The 20,515-nt window shown below is 51.1% G+C and overlaps 1 protein-coding gene across 3 annotated transcripts in view; it reads left to right on the top strand.

The window, feature by feature from the left end:
- Positions 1 to 521: 521 nt before the first annotated feature.
- The window catches only part of CYTH3 (cytohesin 3), a 69,112-nt gene continuing 49,118 nt past the window's right edge, over positions 522 to 20,515 (top strand). The window contains exon 1 of one of the 3 annotated variants that reach the window (XM_037057848.1): positions 522 to 683. In XM_037057848.1, the coding sequence (XP_036913743.1) occupies positions 650 to 683 (34 nt within the window). In that variant the 5' untranslated portion in view covers positions 522 to 649. Of the gene's footprint in view, positions 684 to 15,791; positions 15,811 to 20,515 lie in introns of those variants that run through there. The other 2 variants (XM_037057849.1, XM_037057850.1) reach the window with 2 other exon arrangements.

The raw sequence follows: 20,515 nt of genomic DNA, 5'->3' as shown, positions 1-20,515 counted from the left end.
GCCTGCACGGCCCGCAGAGGGTGGGCCCCAGGTGTGCCGGGTTGGGACCTCGTGATGACTGACGTTCAGTTCCAAGCCTTACACTTTGTTAATTTTAAAGTGCACGCCTCGCCAGGAAAGGAGCGCCTCCATTATATATCAGAAAGCTGAGAGGCTGGAACCACTCCGAAATTTCTCGGAGCCCCCGGGGGAGGCCTGAGCCTGGCAGACGCGCGAGTCCGGATCTTTTTCCTGAGTGCACGTGCGAGGAGGACCCCTCACCGCCGGGTTCGGTGGAGTGGGCACCCTCGCGTGCCGACCCCTCGCCGTCGCCAGGCTGCTCCAAGGAGCGGGCCGGGCTGGGGTCCACGTGCGTTTTGCACTCGAGGGTCGCTTCTCAGCCTCGCGGGGCCTCAAGTCACCGGGTCAGGGCGTGGCCGCGCGACATCGAGCCCCGCCCACCGCGCCCGGGGGCGTGGCCACCGCGTCACGTGACGGCGGCGGCGAGCGCGAGCGCCCCGCCCAGCGGCAGGAGGCCCGGGCCGCGACCCGGCCCGCGCGCGCTGCTGGAGCCGCCCGGCCGCTAGCGCGCTCTGCACCCGCGGTGCCCCTCGCCCGAGGCCCCTCGCTCGCTGGCTCCGGGCTCGCCGGCAGCGGGAGCGGCCTCAAGATGGACGAAGACGGTGGCGGCGAGGGCGGCGGCGGTGAGTGTCGGAGGTGTGGCTGGCCGGGCTGGCGGCCTGGGGCGGGGCGCGCGGGCGCGCGGGGCGGGAGCGAGGGTCGGGGGTCCCGGTGCGCCCGAGGAGACTGGGTCTGGGCAGCTCCGGTGCGGGCTGGCGACCGCCGAGGCCCGCGGGGCCCCAGGACCGAGGCCGGGGTCCGAGGGCCCCGGGGAGCGGCGGGCGGGGTTGTTGCCGAACCGGCTGGGGCCACCCCGAGTCTCGGGCCAGGTTCGGGGGTCCCTCTCCTGGGGCGGGGCACCTCGAGGGCGACCTTCTCCGCCTCTAGTCACCAAGCGCGTCCACGCCCTCCAGAGCCCAACCGCTGGAGGACCCTCGGCGCCTTTCTCAGGTGCTGGGAAGTGGGGGAGCCCACGGCGGATGGGAGGGGAAAGTTTGTAGTTGGGGATCCCCGGGGTCCAACAGGGGCGGATGCGGGGAGAGGGTTGGCAGTCGTGCCAGTTTCCTTGGCGTTGGGTCCGAAGTGCTCGATGGGGTCTCTCCAGTGAGGAGGGCGCAGCTGGAGCGCACGCATTTTGTGAAACAGAAAACGTGACCGATTTGGCGAAAAATAAGTCAGGAGCTGCCCGCCCGGAGCGGAGACCCCAGGACCGGCTGCCCGCCTGACGCCCAGCTCCCTGTCTCGGGCAGCGTCGCGTTCCTTGTCCATTATTTAGTGGAATGCCCGCTTCTGTTGTGTTAGGCTGCGAGTTTCGCCTTTGAGCCGAAGAACGTGCCAGGGTACGGAGTGAGGTCGTGCGTTTGGGAAGCGGAAGGGTTAACCCCGCTGATTTTACAGGCAGACCCGAAGTTGAAGATCCCGCTGCTTTGACTAAAGACCTTTTTGCGGACCGACCGAATCGTCAGAACCCTTTGGAACGAGGGAGCGTTTTGGAAAAAGTCTAAATTACAGGCTGCGGGCGCAGCCGCCTGCCTGTGCGTATCAGCAGCCTCGAAGGCTTCTGGACAGGGTGGCTCCTCCGGGCGCCTTCGAGGCCCGGAGCGCGGTGCAGGTGGGGCTGTGTGCGCCGGTCGGCGACGGCCACTCGGCCGCAGGGCCGGGCGGTGGGCAGCAGCCGCGGCGTTTGGCGAGCTCGTCTGTCACCGTGAGAGCCGGGGCTCGCACGGTGGCACCGAGTGGGCGTGTTGTTTGTGCAAGAAAGTGCGGTGGCGAGGAGCCCAATGTGGCAAACGCTCCTACGGACGGCCTGTCCGCTGCTGTCGTGGGTTCGGTCAGCGCCCGGCTCCCGGCCTCGCGCGATCTGGGGAGCAGAACAGACGCAGCCGAGCAGTTTTTCCTGCTCAGAAAATAAAGACAAACAGCGGTGATACAGGGCCCGGCAGAAGTAACGCTCGCCTGAGTGCGGTCATCATATGGGTGTGACAATCTAGGTTTAATTTGAACATTTGACCTGAAATGTCATAGGGTGTGCTTGACTGTAAAATCATTAGGTTATAGAGTCACATGCTTATGGTTTTGTAATAAAAGATTTTGTAATTAAAAAGGGCTGTTACTTGTGCCAGATCCTGTTTTTAAGCGTTAGACCTTTGAGTCAAAGTAGCCAGCTGGCTTGGCGATTTTTTTTTGGGGGGGGGGGATATATTATGAATGACTTTTAGTTTCATGTATGCCTTTTTTTTGGTGATGGCTGACAAACATTTTTTTTAAATTATTTTTCAATAACAGTCGGCATTCATTATTTTATTACTAGTTTCAGAAGTACAACATCGTGGTTAGGCAGTTGCATAATTTACAAAGTGATCCCCTGGTAATTTGAGCCCCGACCGGGCACCATACATGGTTATCGCAGTATTATAGACGGTTCTCTCCCTACTGGCCATTTTGTCTGGGGGGTGTTTCCGACTCTGAGTAAAAAAATATAGAAGGCTGGAAAGTAAAAGTTGGCTTAAAGATGAAAAAAAAAGGAAGTTTATAGATCTCGAGTATTATAACAAAAGATGGTATTAAGTATCAAAAGTCTTCAGGCTTTCTTTGGGCAGTTAATGTCTCTTCTGGGGATACAATCTTGAAATTCAAAAAAAAAAGATTTCATGCGTGAAGATGTGCATTACCCTGTAATAGCAGAAAATTGGAAACAGCAGTGCCTGACGGGGGCTGGTGAGGTAAATCATGGGAAGTTTATTGGATGAATTGTTTTACAGACATTAAAAATAAGCTGTTTTGTACATTATGGTCTAAACAATGTCAAAACTGGTGATAATGTGTTTCATTTTGTTAGTTTTTGTATGTTCCAAGTTTCTGGAGTGATACTTGTTACTTTCAAATTTGAACCCCCCCCCAAAAAAACAACCCCAAAAAACCAAAGCCCAGTAACAATTTTACCCTGCAGTAGGAAAAGGGTATGATTATTTTAATGTGTGCTTTAATTCACCTCACTGGAACAGTCAATAGTGAACAGATTTATCGATTGTTTGCTAAGATACAGGCAGCATGCTAGGAGCAGGTTAGCCATGTGTAGCCTTTATCGACACAGTTTATTAAGATCTTTCTTCCTTGCATTTACAGAAGACACTTAAAAATATGTTCGGCAGTCTTAGATTAAGTATATTTTTGAATAAGCAAAAACTTAGGGTTTTGAAATGCCATTATGTAGTGATTATTGTACAAGTTTGGCGTGTTTATATTTCATAATTGCTGGACGTTTTGAAGTTAGCATACCTCTTTACATTTCTTTAGTTATTGCTACCATCTATATTTCGAAACAAACTGCTTTGCTTAAAAATTCGTGCTTTTAAAAATGAAGTCCAGCCTTTGGAAACACAGTAAAACTATTTTCCGGCCCATTGGGGGGTACGTTTCAGAGTATGAAACATACTCTGAACATGTACTGAAACTCTGTGAAACTCTACGTGGGGAAGTCAGGTTTCGGCTCGTTTACAAGATTGGAGAGACCATTGATTCCAAGGGTCAGAACAGGCATGAGAGGTCATTGAGAAGCTCTTTTTGCTCATGTGTCGGTGGCCTTAGAAGACTTAAAAATGATTTCTCCTTGCTGTTTTTATAATTTAATTTTCATCCAGGGTATTATTATTTGTTCTTTCAATGCAAGATAAGGCGAGAGGGGAGGGCACATGAATGGCTGGAAGGTGGTGCTAGGGAGGAAGTGGTGGGGGATGAGATTACAAGAGCACATTGTTACTTAGAATGTGTGCCGCTGGCAGTTAAGGTATGGTAATTCCTTCGGGGCTTTGTTGCCATTCAGTTTTTGTAAAACAGTTCTTGAGATGTGTGTCTCCTTGGCAGGTGACTGGCTAGTTTGGCTCTTTGCCACCATCTTAATGCTGCGGTTGGGAGTCTGTCTGGTTGATGTTCCTGGATGGATGGATCGCCTGGGGCTGATGGAGCGAATAACTTTCCTGGCTTTCCCCTTATTTCTCCCTCCCCGCCTCCCCAGCCCAGGCGGTGGAGATGAGGGCCAAGTCCGTGTTTCACGTGAAAAGATGCTGGGCCTCACTCAATAAAATAAACATAAATTACCGCAAGGTTGGGATCCCGGGTGTCACCTGCCAGGCAGGTGATAACCCCCACGTTGGAAACCATCTGTTGGTGGTGAGAGTGTAAATTAGCCACAGTTCTTAAAGAGGCAGCTCCAGCTTGTGTCCTCGTTGGCTCAGATCCACTGCTTGCCCTTCCCCCTTGGAGGGTCTCACACTGGCCCGCTGGCATGCGGGTAGGTCTGGCCCTCGGGAACCTCCAGGGGAGGTTGGATGGCGGGAGGAAGGGGGAACCAGGGTCTCTGCCTGCCCGGTCTGCCTCAGTGGCCCTGCTGGGTCTCCCTTTGGCTCCAGCTGCCCTGTGCCTGTTGACCTCTCCTGAGCCTTGCAAATAGCTCCTCCCTTTGACCCTGCAACTCAGAGGTGGTAGCACATCTCGCTTTTGCTGCTGCGTGGGTTGTCTTAGCACTTCCTGTTGGGCTTCTCAGCGTTTCCATCACACATGCAGCCAAATCCTTGCATGGAGTCCCCTCAATTCCAGCTCCCAAGAGGAATTCTGTTTCTCTGGGTGGATCCCATAACTACAGGGGCACTGGGCAGCAGCTTTTTAAAAAAATATTTTATTTATTTTTAGAGAGAGGGGAAGGGAAGGAGAAAGAGTGGGAGAGACACATCAATGTGTGGTTGCCTCTCATGCGGTCCCTACTGGGGACCTGGCCCGCAGCACTGACTGGGAATCGAACCAGCGACCCTTTGCTTCACAGGCCCATGCTCAATCCACTGAGCCACACCAGCCAGGCCTGGGCAGCAGCTTTTAAAAGTCAGAAGGGTATAACTCCTTTGACCCAGCAACACCAGTTCTAGGAACTTAACCTGCGGGTATATCTGTGCACGTGTGAGATACCATGAGCACGAGATTATTCACTGCTTTGTTTGTGAAAGATGGAAAATACCCGGAATGCCCTTCAGCTGGAGATGCAGCAGACCTGTTGCACTCTGCCCAGGGGGTGAATGGGGTTGTGAGGTGGTAGGAAGGAACCAGGAGGCCCTTTCTGCGTCAGTGTATTTAGAAAGCTCTCCAGAATGTTGACTAAGTTACAGAGGCAGAGTGCGGGTGCGGGGAAAATGTGCATTCTATGTTACCATTTCTCTTTAAAGGAAGTGCTTGCTTGTGTATGCAAATTCTCGGGAGGGCTAAACCAGGAAGTGGGGACAAGGGTGACCGGGAGGGAGGGAGATGGGGACTGGGCAGGTGGGGAATGTAGGGGCAAAGGACACTTTCTGCTGGATGCCATTGTATATCAGTGGTTTTTTTTTTTTTTTAATGAAAACAAGTTGAAGTCTGGCTTTATTTTTTCCAAAATGGGCAAATGGTTTCACAGAACACTAGAATGCTGATAAGAAAACACCCTTTTTGAGATAATTTTTATCTATCAAAAATAACACTCTGAAAGGCATAAAATACATGGCCTGGGCATAGGGAATTAATAACCACTGTTCTTTTGAGCGTTTAACTGGTGGCCTGGTAGGTGCTCTCAGAGTGTGCTTAGCATGCATTCTTTTCTAGAGTATTGATTCATTCAGCAAGTATTGATCACGTCCCTACCAGATGCCAGGTCCCGTGTCCAGCACCTGGGTCAATTGTGAATAAGGCGCATGACTATCCTGTGTTTGGGGGGCTTACGTTTAGACGGGGGACACACAGAAAAGGAAACCAGATACGTAACATAATGGTGAATCATACAGAACATGTTGAAGGAAACCTATGGGCAGAGGGGAAGAGTGGGTGGGGGCGGGTGGGGCATGGGGCAGGAGGAGTGTGGGCACTGCCAGGTGGCCGGGGAAGGCCACTTGGAGGGCAGGTCTTTTGGAGCAGCCGAAAGGGGTGTAGTGGACTGGGAGGAGGGTCAGGCACTGGGCCGGGAGGAGCTCCGTGTGGCCTGAGCAGGGAGCGCAGGTGGGGAGAGAGGCCCGGGGCCACGTCAGGTGGTTTCAGCGAGTAAGGAATTCACATTTTGTTCTGAGTGAGGAAGGCTCTTAAACAGGGAAATGACATTTGGTTTACCTTTCAATAATTGTAGCTAATATTTACATAATGCTCTCTGTGTTGGGCTCTGTCCTGTGTGCTTTACATATTTTAAACTGTTTACTCTTCCAAGTAACCCTATTGTGTGCTTAGTATTATCACTGTTTACAGATGCAAATGGAAAATGGAGGCATAGAGAAGCTAAGTAACTTGCTTCAAATTTTACAGGTAGTAGGTGGTGGAGCCGAGATTTGAACCCACGCATTTGGGCTCCTGAGGCCACATTCTTAACCACTGCACACCCTGCCTTTTTAAGAAGAGTGTTCTGGGCTAATGAGTGGAAAATGGATTGGAGGAGGGGGATGAGGGCACGCGGGGACGCCAATGAGGAGGCCGTTGGGGGATTCAGGTGAGAGTTACAGACTGTGTTTACGGGACCTGTAGGGTTTTGTTTACCGTGCCCTGTGTTAGACTTTTGTGTTGGTGACACACTGTTACAAACAGTGAGGGGAACCCCTTCGGCTTGTTTCCTTTTGCAGCCATGTGAAAGTTTGTGTGCAGTGTGTCTCTGGAATCGAGATTCTGGGTTGCCGGTCTGCTCTCGGTTTCCCTAGATACCGACAGATCGCCTGCTTCCTAGGAGCAGCCTGAGCGTGCTCATGGCTCTTGGCGCTTGCGAGGGAGAAATGTTGCATTGCTCTAATTTGCATTGCTTTACAAGCGATGAGGTGTATTTTTGGAGATTCAGAGGGACCCAACAGCTTGGAGGTCAGAGGTGAAGGAGCCGTAGGAATCTAAGATGACTTCTAAGTTTCTGGCCTGTGGCAAAGTGGGAGGTGTTTATTGCTCTGTTTAGTGATTGGGAGGTGGGGCTGGGAGAAAACCATTCAGAAGGTTCTTTTTTTTCCCGTCTAAAATGTCATTATTTTGCCCTCACTTTTGAAGGATATTTTCACTGGGTATACAATTGGAGATTACCAAGTTCATTTCCCGTGGTGCTTTGACATGCCGTTTCTTTGCTCTCTGGCTTCCACTGGGTCTGTCGCGAAAGCAGCCCTTGTGAACACAGCCCTTGTGAACACACTCCTTGTGTTCTTTGGAAGGCATTGCGTCTTTGGCTGCTTCGAAGTTTTCTCTTTGCCTTTGGTCTTCACTTGCGTCCCTGTGATCTGTCACTGTGATCTGTCCTGATGTGGTTTTCTTGGAGTCTGTCCTGCTTGGGATTAGTGGGGGTGGTGGTTCTTTTCGGTAGTGCCACGGCAAGGCTTGGTCTTATGTGAGGCTTAGAGCGTCCTTGCGCATTATCTTCATCCGTTACTGTGGCCGTGACCTTAGCTCTTCTCCTTGCGGGACTCTACCCTTATTTCGTGTTCCGTGTGTCTCAGACTCCCTTCCGCCTTCATCTCCCCATTCTTCTCTCCGTGCATTTTCTTCTGACCTGCATCTCAGTGTAGTAATTTTTTCTTCAGCTCTGTCTGATCTGCAAGTCAGTCTACTGATGGAGCTTTTCATTTCAGTTATTGTTTTTCAGTTATCTTGATGCTTATTGATTTTAGAGAGAGGGAGCAAGAGGGGGAGGAAACATCCATGCGAGAAACATCAGTTGGTTGCCAGTGTGGGACCAAACCCACAACCCAGGTGTGTGGCCTGGCTGGAATCGAACCCACGGCCCTTCACTTATGGGACAGCACTTCAGCCAACCGAGCCACACTGGCCAGGGCGATTCCCTGTTGTTGTTTTTTAAAATTCCAACTGCCTGCTAGACTTTTTCATCTTGTCAGCTAATTCATTGGATCAATCACAGTTACTGTGAAGTCTTTCGGATACTTGCACATCCTACGAGCGTGTCCTGTTGTCCCTTTTACCCCTTGGTTTTCAGTCACGTTGTCTTGACTCCGGATCGCTGTTAAGCTGTACTTCAGTTGCACGCAATGCGTGTGAAAAATCGTAGAGAGAATTCGAGACCCTGGCTATCTTCCTCAAGAGAGGCTTCTGGCAGGCAGTTAAGGTAGGGAAATACCACTTTTAAATTGTGAGGATCGGGCCCTGGCTGGTGTAGCTCAGTGGATTGAGCACGGGCCTGCGAACCACAGGATCGCGGTTTGATTCCCAGTCAGGGCACATGCCTGGGTTGCAGGCCAGTTCCCGGCAGGGGACGCACGAGAGGCAACCATACATTGATATTTCTCTCCTTCTCTCCTTCCCTTCCCCTCTAAAGATAAATAAATAAATATATTTTTTAAAAAATTGTGAGAATCGGTTTACCCTTCTCCTAGGGTCTAGCTCTTTGGTGGTCTTAGCTCAAAGCCAGGGCATTCCTGGGGCCTCTTCCCCTTGGCAGCCCCTCAACTCTGAATTTTTGTCCCCCCGGCCCCCTCGGACTGCTGGAGATTCCGCGGCCCTTCTCAGGTTCTCACCTGCTTGTTTCTGCTTAGCTTTTTGACCTCCCAGCTTCTGCTGGGAGTTGGCAAATGCGTCAGGGAGAAAAGTGCCTCAGATTATGGGGCTCACCTCTCTGGGGTCCTGGCCTCCTAAATCCCCTGTTTCGGTAGCTCTCTGGTACCTTCAGACCCTCATTGCTTGTAACTTGTTCAGCTTTCTAAGTTGTTCTTGGCAGGAGGACTGCTCTGCAACGAACCCGTCTGCTTTTCCCAGGAGCGGACTTTTCTCAGGAGCGGTTTCCTTGTTGAAGACTGGGCTTGCTCGGGAGCGGTCCTGTGCAGATGCAAGGGGGCTGCCGCCGCCTGTGCGTCTCCCACCAAGAAGGCCAGTCTGGGGAGGGACGCACATTGGGAAGACCGTGATTCCTGGGGATGGGGAACTGAGACACTGAGGGGAGAGGGCTGAGAGCCAGCGGGGACCTCCCAGGACGGAGGACAGTCCAGAGAAGGAAGCAAAGAAATGGCCACCAGTCAGCCAGGGCGGCCTTGAGGTGTGCGTCCGCCCTGCGGCAGGGAGGCGGCGTGTTCTGAGAAAAGAGAGTGGCCGGCGGTGTTGGATGCCCTTGGGGGCGGGGACGCAGATGAGGACAGAGATGTGTCCTGGATGTGGTGACTTCGTAAGACCCCAGGTGGGTGAAAGGTGGAGAGCGAGCTGGACTGGAGTGAGCTAAGGAGCGCGGGGGTGGGGGTGTTCCTGACTGAGGGAAAGGCCTGGCCCTTCCCTGGAAGTTCCTTGTGAGACTGGGGGGTGGGGGGACACTTGGTGGGGAAAGGGAACCAGTCACTTTTCAGTAAATCGCATTCCCAGAGGACTGGCACTGCATATCCGGGGGTTGGAATAGGAACATTGCTCACACACACACACTCAGTATAAATAACTCCAGGACGGAGAGCTTAGTTTTGAGACGTTACTGGCAGAGTCTTTAGGAAGCAGGTTTATCAATTTATAATATAGGACTATTGAAACTTTTGAAGAAAAATGAAAAAAAAAGTTTTATCAAAGTATCCTAAAAAATATAATGAATATTTTGGAGTTGGGGGAAAATAGTCATTTAAATGAGAGTAGAAAATTCATGAATCTGCATCCTGATTTTTGAAGTTAAACTTACATAAGTATATATTTTAAAATATTTATTTATTTTTAGAGAGAGGGAAAGGGAAGGAGAAAGAGAGGGATAGAAACATCAGTGTGTGGTTGCCTCTCATGTGCCCCCTACTGGGGACCTGGCCTGCAACCTAGGCGTGTGCCCTAGACTGGGAACTGANACACGCACGCTCAGTATAAATAACTCCAGGACGGAGAGCTTAGTTTTGAGACGTTACTGGCAGAGTCTTTAGGAAGCAGGTTTATCAATTTATAATCTAGGACTATTGAAACTTTTGAAGAAAAATGAAAAAAAAAGTTTTATCAAAGTATCCTAAAAAATATAATGAATATTTTGGAGTTGGGGGAAAATAGTCATTTAAATGAGAGTAGAAAATTCATGAATCTGCATCCTGATTTTTGAAGTTAAACTTACATAAGTATATATTTTAAAATATTTATTTATTTTTAGAGAGAGGGAAAGGGAAGGAGAAAGAGAGGGATAGAAACATCAGTGTGTGGTTGCCTCTCATGTGCCCCCTACTGGGGACCTGGCCTGCAACCTAGGCGTGTGCCCTAGACTGGGAACTGAACCAGCAACCCTCTGATTTGCAGGCCCGTGCTCAATTCACTGAGCTATGCCAGCCAGGGCTACATGAATCTTTTATAAGTAATGTTAGTGCCCCAACTGACAGAACAGGAGAGACATGAAAGTCTGTGGGACCTTATAGTTTGGAGGCAATGCAGCTAGCATTTATCTAGTTTGTGTGTATATATAGATCTTTCAGCGTTATGTAAATATGAGAGAAGACCCACCTGAGTCAACTTGGTTGGCTGAGAGGATTTGTAACTCACTGTCACAGAGCAAATTGACTTTGAGCTGACTTTGTTTTTATCAGGTCGCCGGGAGCCCCGTTCAAACAGGAGGAGATGAGTTCCTCTCTGGAACTCTGGGCAGAGCCTTTTTAAAAATATATATATTTTATTGATTATGCCATTACAGTCGTCCTATTTCCCCCCTTCACTCCCCTCCCCCCTGCATACCCCCTCCCCCCACCATTCCCCCCCTTTAGTTCATGTCCACCTGTCTCAAGTTCTTCAGATCTGTATTTCCCATAGTATTCTTGCCCTCCCCCTGTCTATTTTCTCCCCACGTTCTATGCTGCTTATTCTCTGTACCTTCTCCCCCACCTTCCTCTTCCCACTCCCCTGTTGCTAACCCTCATGTGTTCATTTCCATGGTTCCACTCCTGATCTAGCTGTCCTCTTAGTTTGCTTTTGTGGGCAGAGCCATTTTTAATGACTGTCGTCCTCTTTTTGAAAAAAAAACTTATTCCTGTAACTACTATATAAAAACAGCAGGTTGCTGCAAAACTGGACATTGGCATGAGGACCCAAGAGCGTTTCCCAATGTCTAGGTAATTAGCGATATTTCCCCCCGGTTTTCATCCAGATGTTTGGCAGCCTGCAGGCGCAGGCGCAGCCGCGCTGCCGTTTCCAGATGAGCTTTCATGGGAACATGCAACGTTCTCCGTTTATTTTGGACGGCAGCGTTTCCTTTCTGTGCGGGCAGCTGCATATGAAACACATGCTCTTCCAGTGGGGTTTGTGGTCCCCCGAGAATTCTCCGAAGAAGGAAATGGGCTGACCTATTTGGTTGCTATGAAGTAAAAACAGTCCTTGTTTTCATTTTTCAGTGAACATCTGGGTTGCATTTATTACTTTACATTTTGGAGTTCCTTTAAAGCCAAAATTTGATAATGTGAGGGTGCATGAAAGCAGTAATGACTTAGCTATTTCTGTAATTGAATTAAGTGCGAGGGCGGCGGATAGATTTTTCTAATGTTAATTTTTTTTCTTTTGTATAAAATGTAACTTTTGAAAACAACCCTTGATTTTAAACCATAACGTGGGGCATAGATATTTGGGGGGCAGGATTAAGCCTGTGGCGGTGTGTCCACTGTCTTGGCTGCGTAGGACTCTGTGTGACCCATGTAGGTCCCCTACACAAATCCATCCCCCGTTGTCCTTGTAAAGCACCCTCATTTGTTCAGATGTCTGCTGGTGGGGAAGGGGCCCTTACCCCACAAGGAGGGAATCTGAATAGTGTAAGCCAGGAGAAGTTTCCCCTTTTTTCTCACCATCAATTGCAAGAGCGATGTGTAACCCTCATCTGGCCGGTGAGTGGCGGAGGGCAGTGTGCAGGGATATTTCTTGGAAAGGTGTCTCCTTCCTCAGACAAACAGGGGAGCAGTGGTTCCTGTTCTCATGACGGACTCTGGTCAGGCCGAGTTGGGTAGCCGGTTTGCCCCTCAGGTTTGTCCGGTTTGAAGCTCGCAGGCTGAGGAGGACCAGCTGGATTCTTAACCACATGTTCGCCTTGCTGAATGTCACCCACGGGGAGCCCCCCCGTCTCCCCACTTCCTGTTGTTCGGGGCAGTAAACACCTTCTCATTTACTCCGGCTGTTTACCGCATCCTGGTAGAGGCTCCCGTCTTGTCTGACACTGGCTGTGGCCACGGCGGGTTTCCTTCTTATTCGCTCCCTGAGGGTCCCGTTGCCATGGACTGCAAAGAAGAAGGCTCTCTGCTCTTCCCTGGGACTTCCCTGCGGGGACGGGCAAGCGTGGGGTTGCAGTTCAGATGGAAAACCCATGCAGGTTATGATTAGTACAACAGCTTTTTCTTTCTTTTTTTAAAAATATTTTATTTATTTATCTATTTATCTTTAGAGGGGAAGGGAAGGAGAGAGAGAGAGAGAAACATTAATGTATGGTTGCCTCTGGTGTGTCCCCTGCCTGGAACTGGCCCACAACCCAGGCATGTGCCCTGACTGGGAATCGAACCATGATCGTCTGGTTCGCAGGCCCTCGCTCAATCCACTGAGCTACACCAGCTAGGGCGCTTTTTCAACTCGAAAGGCTGTGCAGTGACCCCGGGCGCTGAGGTCCAGTCCGTCTCAGAAGTGCTCCAAGTGCTGGCCTGGGTTGTTCACACACACCTGTGGTCCGTGAGAATCACTAAACCAACCCGGATTTCGGGGACCTGAGTGGGTCAGCCCTGCTGCTTCCACAGGTCGTAGGGTTCTAACCTACTTTTGCCCACCCCTGTGTGTTTATCACTTTAAGAACCGAGTTGGGTCATATTTCCTTTGAGTTAACGCAAATGCCATTTAAAATGCAGCCATTGAAAGTGGCCGACACTGGCCTTTTGATATTCTGTTAGAAGACAGGACTTCCTTTCTGTTTTTAGCAGAGAGGGAAAAAAATGATCAAGAACGTGGTCCCCCCTGCACCGCCCCTCCTCCCGCAGGCTGCGGTAATTAGATTAAAATTTTTTGAATCGAGACAGGAATGAATCCACTTCTGTTTGTGTTGGAGTGTGGGAAAGCTGGGCGGTGTCCGCGACTTTCCCGTGTGTGGCCCGTTCACACGCTGAGGCTGCGACTCCCGAGGGTGAGCGGATGGTGTCTGACCGCGCTCCCGAGAGCTCCACGTATCTTCCGGATGAGCCGACGCCTTTCACTGGCTTCGGTCAAAGGAATCCGCAGGTTGGAGGAGGGCTCCCGAATGCTGCCTTTTCTCAGGCCTCACAGAGGGCCATCTGTGCACTCCCCAGAGGAATGTTTCCAAGACCTAACTCTGTCACTTAGGAGAGTGGGGAAGCTGTAGATCCGCCAGACAGTTACCACGACGTCTTTATCTCCACAAAAGCAGCTCAGGTGCCTTCTCCACTCCGTCCTGTGGTCGGACTGGTCCTCACTCCAGATCTCGCTCATCACAGACCTGCTCCTTCTGGCGCTCCCTCCCGGCGGCAGCAGGCGGAGGGACCGGGGTCCAAGTGCGTGCGTGTGCGTCCCTTTGGCACCCTCGCCTTCTGCCTCGCGGATGCCCAGTCGTTTGGCCCGACACCTGGAACATGACTAATTTTCTTAAAATCTGGAAAGAACATAAACAGACATTTGCCTGGGGCTCTGCTGCTGTTGCAGCTTAGACACTGGGCTTTCGGATTTAGGCCCCCCCCCACCCCGTCTGTGACCCTCCTCGCATCTCCGCCCTTGCCCCTCCATTGGCCTTAGCCAAGTTGGGACCCTGCCTCTTGCCTGTCTGGCTGTCCAGCACTCCCCCGTCAAAGAGCAGTCTGTCCTGCTCATGGAGATGATAAAGACTCTTCCCGAAGGGTTCTGTCTCGTTCTGTGTTAAACAGTTTATTTCCCTTTTCCATTTTATCTGTGAAGAGTTGAGGCAGCATTAAAAAAAAAGAGACATGCACTCTTGAGAAAAAAAAATCTACATCCTGGTCATTACGGCCACCTGGAGAGTGGGTGCAGGGCTGCCCGGGGTGCTGAGGCTGGAGCCCGCCCTCGGCCCACGGCCTGAGTCAGGGACCGGTTGCCAGCTGCCGACCGTCTCCCTTTGTAGGGGACATCTACACGTTTGTTTTCAGATCACTTTGGCTTGGTTTTAGCAATCCAGAAACAGTGAGGAAGGCTGGCCCTGGCTGGTGTGGCTCAGTGGACTGAGTGCTGGCCTGTGAACCAAAGGGTCAACGGTTCCATTCCCAGTCAGGGCACACGCCTGGGTTGCGGGCCAGGTCCCCAGTAGGGGGTGCATGAAAGGCAACCACACTGAGATGTTTCTCCCTCTCTTTCTCCCTTCGTTCCCCCCTCTAAAAAATAACTAAATAAAATCTTAAAAAAAAAAAAAACAGCCCTGGCTGGCATAGCTCAGTGGATTGAGCACGGGCCTGCGAACCACACGATCGAGGTTCGATTCCCAGTCAGGGCACATGGCTGGGTTGCAGGCCAGTTCCCGGCAGGGGACACACCAGAGGCAACCATACATTGATATTTCTCTCTCTCTCTCTCTCTCTCTCTCTCTCCCTCTCCCTCTCTCCCTCTCCCCCTCCCTCCTTCCTTTCCCCTCTAAAGATAAATAATAAAATCTAGGGGGGGAAAATTAAAAAAAAAAAAAAAAACAACAGTGAGGCTGGAGACTGGGCATTTCAGGGACAGATTTGACTGGAGAGCCATTTCCTTAATTAAAGTTGTCAAGTTACTGACAGTCAAGAGCAGTCCCACCTTCACTGGTTAAAGAGAGGGACAGGCCAAACTTGGGGTGGTGATCCTAATCCGAGCATCTTCCCCAAAACTGGAAAGGGGAGTCTGCCTCTGAGTAGGAGCTGTTAATTGTGTGAGACTGCTTTGGCCTGTTTTATCGAAATTCCCTCCTCCTGGTGTCTTTAGACACGCCCTCCCTCCCTGCGGAGACTGGCTGCCATTTTCATTCATTCTCTGGAATCTGGCCCTCGCCGCCGCCGTGGTGGTCTGGCTCTCCGTGTCGGGGCCATGGCTTCTGCGGGGCACAGCCCGTCGGGACGGGCCCTGCCAGTGACAGCCACACAACTGTTCCTCCCCAGTCTTTGTCCTGTGGGACCAGAGGGACCCCTAACTCCCGGTGGTCCCTAGGGATAAGGATCTCGGAATTTCTGCCTGTTTGCTGTGCCCGGTCAGCCGCTGAAGGGCATTTCAGATGATCCTGCGGTCCAGATGGCTCGGCCCACCCTCACGTCCACGGCTGGCCCTGAGAGTTTGCGTCTCCGCTCTCTGTATGCCTAACTTACATTTGTTTCAACATCTGAACTGACTGTTACTTGTTGTTGACATATTTTTAAGAAAATATATGCGGCCCTGGCCACTTCCAGCCTTGAGTCATTGTGGAAGCTCCTGAATTGCCTCTTATGTCATACGGACATTAAAAAACCCAAGTGAAATTACAGAATGAAGAATTTACCAAAACTCCCAAACGCTTAGTGGGCATTTAAAACTGGTCCCATCGTGTCAAGCCCTCGGGCCCGTTTCTACACTCACCAGAGTTACTCGGAAGAACTGTTGTGTATCTGGGTTTGGGGAGCATCGGGGATCGGCAGTGTGTCTTGCCCCCACCCAACTTTGTGTTTTGAACATTTTTCACGTCTACAGAAGAGTTGACAGACAGGATAATGAATACCCGTGTATCGTTCTCCTGAACTCATCACTGCTAACACTTTGCCGCCTTTGCTTTATCTCCGATACGTACTGATGATATTTTGTTGGAACCATATAAAAGTAAGTTCTAGCCCTGGCTGGTGTAGCTCAGTGGATTGAGCGCGGGCCTACGAACCACATGATCGCGGTTCGATTCCCAGTCAGGGCACATGCCTGGGTTGTAGGCCAGTTCCCAGCAGGGGACTCACAAGAGGCAACCATACACTGATATTTCTCTCCCTCTCTCCTTCCCTTCCCCTCTAAAAATAATTAATTTTTAAAAAAAGTTCTATACATCATAACAGTCTATCCGTAAATACCGTGTTTTGCTGTGTATGATGCTCACTTTTTTTGCCCAGATTTTTGAGAGAAAAATAAAGATGCGTGTTACACATGGGCAACCCTACTATGTGGGCACAGGTTATACAGCGGAGAGCATTATACTTGGGGAAATACGGCACCTAACCTCCCTCCCCTAAGGACACTGTCCTCCTGACCCTGCCATGACCCTGCCTGAGAAGACGGACGGGATTCCTGGTACCAGCTCACACGTAGTCTGTATTCTGCTCTCCCCAGGTGCTCCCAGAGCGCCTTCCATGGCTCCCTCCTTACGTAGCTGCTCTCTAATCCGCTTACACCTTGTATGTAGTTGTTATGTCTTCTCAGTCTTAAAAAAAATTTTTTTTCTAGTGGTGACAGTGACTTTTTTTGGAGAGTCCGGGCACGTTCCCCAATATGATTTGCACCCTAGAGGCTAGATTTCCATGTAAAAACAGGAGAGAGAAGGGCTTTGTTTATTTTAGTATCATTTTACATTTTTGTACAGAGGTTAACATCACCTACTTGACTCAAGGTCAAAGTCACGTTCCTTTTTCTTGTTCTTTGGTGAATGGGGATTAGATCGGTCCCCAGAAGGAGTTACCCAGTGGCTCGGATGTCCTGGGGATGCGTGCGTGGGGGGACCTGGCACAGATGCGCACGGCCGCTGGTTAGTCCTGCCCCATGTGGAGGCGATTAGTTAGCTGGCTTAATGCGGTGCGGGTTTCCTTTCAATATCTGGCCCCGGCTTTGTAGAGAAATGGGCTGGAGAATGGGAAAACGTGGGAAGACCAACTGCATTTACATAAGACGAAAGAGAGGCTGTTGCGGCCCGGATCGTTGGATGAGGCACAAACCCTAAATCTCTCAGGAACGCGTCTCGCTGTTTCTCCCCCACTCGGCGCTTTCCCACCGGCCCCAAACGTTTCTGAACTGTGGCTGCGGCCGAGTGGATCCAGGATCCAGCTGTAGCGGTTTTGTTGCTGCCTGTGGATCCGGCGATGGCCAAGGCCAACTCATTGTATGCAAGTGCAATAAAGGGAAGGGCGGGGCGGGAAAGAAACGACACCCGAGAAAAGTATTCAAGAAACAGCGGCAGGATCTGGGAGTCCCCCCTGGTGGCGATCCCGCCCTGAAGCGCTCCTTTGGTTTGTGACTCCTCTCGTGGGCGTTTTGCTTTTTCCCTTTTAATCATTCTGTGTACATAACCCGGGAACTGGAGAATATATGGGAGGCCAATGTATTGTTTCCAGCGGGAAGCAGTAACTAGCAACGGGGGGAGCCGAGCCCTCCTGAGGGTGGGACTCGCCTCGATCTGCTCTCGACCTGCTCTCGCTCGTGTGGAGGTGGCCTCCGGCCTGGGCAGGAGCCCAGTGCTCTTCCCCTGGGGGGTCGGGGTGGGGGGCTTCTTCAGTTGCACCCCCCTTCAGGAGTTCACCAACAGAATGGGGAGGGCTGTCACGCCGAATTTCGGAGCTGCAGTCCCCTTTGACATTTGGCTCTGAAAGTTTGTTGCGTCTTTGATCAGCTTTGGGTCACGGGGACCAAGTGCCCTTCGTCACCCTGTCTCCGAAGATGGAGTACGCACTTCAAAGCCGCTTCTGCGACAGATGTCATTATCACGAGGCCAGTGATTTTCACATTCTTGTGCGTCTCGAACATTTTGTTTTTCGTGTTTTCTGCCGAGGAGGTCAGATTTCTCGGATTTCTCCTAACTGCAGCCAGACATCCTGTTTGGGGGCTCTTTGAGACCAGGGTGGCCTGTTCCGCCGTGACCCTGTGAGTGGTTCTTCTGAGATGGCAGGACTCCTTGAAATCCCACGCTCTGTTTTCAGATGATCTCTCTCCAATTTCTGTGCTTCACGGCATCTGTAGGAGCCACACTTACTGTTCAGCCCCCGAATCCTGCTGGATGCCCTGAGGATATTTAACTTTATAGGGAAAACAAGCCAGTGCCATTTGAGTGGCTGTAGCACCCAGGGACCACTGAGCAAGCGGCGGGGACCCCCTCCTCCCTCCCAGATCGCTGCTCCGTGATCACTGGGAGCGTCCTTGCCCGCCCGTGTCCTCCGAGGCCAGGTCCGTCTCCTGGGCTCTCACAAGTTCCCATTTTCTGCCTCCTACTGAGGGAAACATTTTGTAACCCTTCAAGAAACTTCTTCCATGCCTCCTCTTCTCTCTCCTGCCCCATTTTTACTCAACAGATTTTTTTAAACTTAAAAGTAGTCTGATAGCTTCTTACAGTTGGACATGATTGGTTTGCTGCTTTGCTAAGTATGAGAGACCCTCCCGCCCTGAAGGATTGTCTGGTCTGTGGTTGTCCCAGGGGCGAGGGGTTGTGTGAACCTTGGTCTGATTTGGTAATAAGGTTCCTATTCCCTTTTTTTTAAAAAAGACTTGAACTGAAATGTACAGGACATAATAGTCACCCCTTGAAAATTCGGTGGTTTTTACTATGTTCGTGTATTAATAGTTGTGCAGCCATCACTGCCAGCTAATTTTAGAACAACTTTCATCACCTCGGAAAGAAACTCGGTCCTCGGAAAGAAACGCGGTCCTCGTTAGCAGCCCTTCTCCCAGCCCCTGGCAGCTGCTTATCTGCTTTCTATCTCTGCGGATTTGCCTCTTCTGAACATATTTCATGGAAATGGAGTTGGCGAATGTGTGGCCTTTCGTGCCCGGTTTCTTTCCCCGGGCAGGCCCGTCCATGTCGTAGCCCGATTCCCTTTTCCAGGCACCCCCACGCTGGGGCGAGGTCCAGGAGAAAGTCCTGAACCCCCACGCTGGTCCTCTGTGAGTGGAGTTGAGACTTGGATCGGTTTCAGCGGTTGAGAGAGTTACTCACCTTGACACGTGGTTGAATTTGTGGTTGTGTGCTGTCTTTTCTTCTTCTTCTTTTGGTAGCTGCTTGGAATAGCACATATTCATTATTTTGCCGTTTCTGGGGTCAGGAAACAGGAGCGGATTACCTAGGCCCTCTCTGCTCAGGGTCTCACGGTGGGGGGGTGGCCAGCTCACCTGCTCTGTGAGCCCCTTCCCCGAGCTCAGCAGCTGCTGGCAGAACCCTCCCCTTGCTCTATTGAGGGGCTGCGGTCAAGCCTTTCGTGTGGCTGTTGGGTGGGAGTCGCGCTCTGTTTCTGGAGCATGTCCCAGGGTCCCAGTCCGGAGACCCTCGTTTTTATAGTCTCCCGGGAGACTGTAGTCTCCAGGTTGAGACCCTGAGCGAGGGTGGGTTGCTTGCTCCTGTGCTGCCGCAGTATCTGGGAGCAGCTGATCTGAGGTTGGGGGGCCCAGAGGACATGTGAGCCTCAGCAATGGGGATGGGGGTTCTCGCTGGGGCAGCAGGCAGCACCACCCCCCCCAATCTCTCTGGAGCAGAAGCCGCCCCAGACAGGATCTCCTGCAGACGTGAGATCACAGCCCTGACTCCGTAGCGTCACACCAGGAAGCAGATGTGTAGGGGTAAAGCTGGACCACCCCCGAGTGCGTGATGCAAGTCGCGCCCAGAAGTGCAGCTGGGGACCCACCCAACTCCGTGCCCTGAGGAGAGCCAGCGGTCCGGTTTTGGGGGAAACAGGTGAGACCCTGACTCATCAGCGATGGGCCCAGGATGAAGGAAGAATACCAGGGGCTGGGTGTCCATGTTTGGTAATGAAAGAAAAGAGCAACAGGTCCCCAGAAAATAAGGAGTTGGGGGGTGCACTTTCTGAGGCAGAAGAAAAGTATAATTTTGAAAAAGCGTATAGAAACAAAATAAATTTCAGATCGAATCCGCTTTGGGTTGTTTATAACAAAATGCAAGAAAACCGGGGAAACAAGTGATTGGAAGAGGAGTTGAGGCAGCGGGCTCGTGAGTGAGAGGCGGATGGAATGAGTGCGCAAAGCAACTGTAAAGATACCAATTGCATCTGCAGAGTTTTAAACTCCACTAGCAAAAGCTACAATGTAGAAAGTTCAATTAGTCTTGTGATCTATGTAAGTGTTGTTCCTGAGGTAGCTTCCAAAACAACTAGAATAGAAACAATAATAGGTACAATAGGAGAAAAAGTATCTTGGAGCTGGAAAGAAAACCAAACAAAAACCAACCTACTAAGTGCCTGCACATGTTGAAAGTGCTCATTGTGGGTCAGATGCAGCTGTTGGAAAGAGCAGCTGTGCTGGTGAAATGGTCAAATTTCAAGAATAAAGAAGGTACCTACCAACAGCGATTTGGAGGGGGCAGTGGGGGGGTGCTGCTATTTACAAACAAAGATCGTGATGACTTTAGACTTTTCTACAACGTTGCCCGAAGGTGGTAGAGCTGAGGCAGAGAGTTTGGGGGATAAAAGGTTTTAACCAAGAATTAAATAACTGCCCTGATTGTGTTCCTTTGTGGAGGCCACAGAGGGTGGTCTCTAAAGGTGCGGGGAAGGCAGACGCAGCACCCTGCCTTGGGTGGGCGTGGCACGCACCCCGCTTTGGCATTTCC

The sequence above is a fragment of the Sturnira hondurensis genome, unplaced genomic scaffold (assembly GCF_014824575.4).
Source record: "Sturnira hondurensis isolate 20B ecotype Veracruz unplaced genomic scaffold, ASM1482457v3 Scaffold0009733, whole genome shotgun sequence".
In the NCBI taxonomy this organism is placed as follows: Eukaryota; Metazoa; Chordata; class Mammalia; order Chiroptera; family Phyllostomidae; genus Sturnira; species Sturnira hondurensis.
This window is presented reverse-complemented; position numbering and strand designations above follow the sequence as displayed.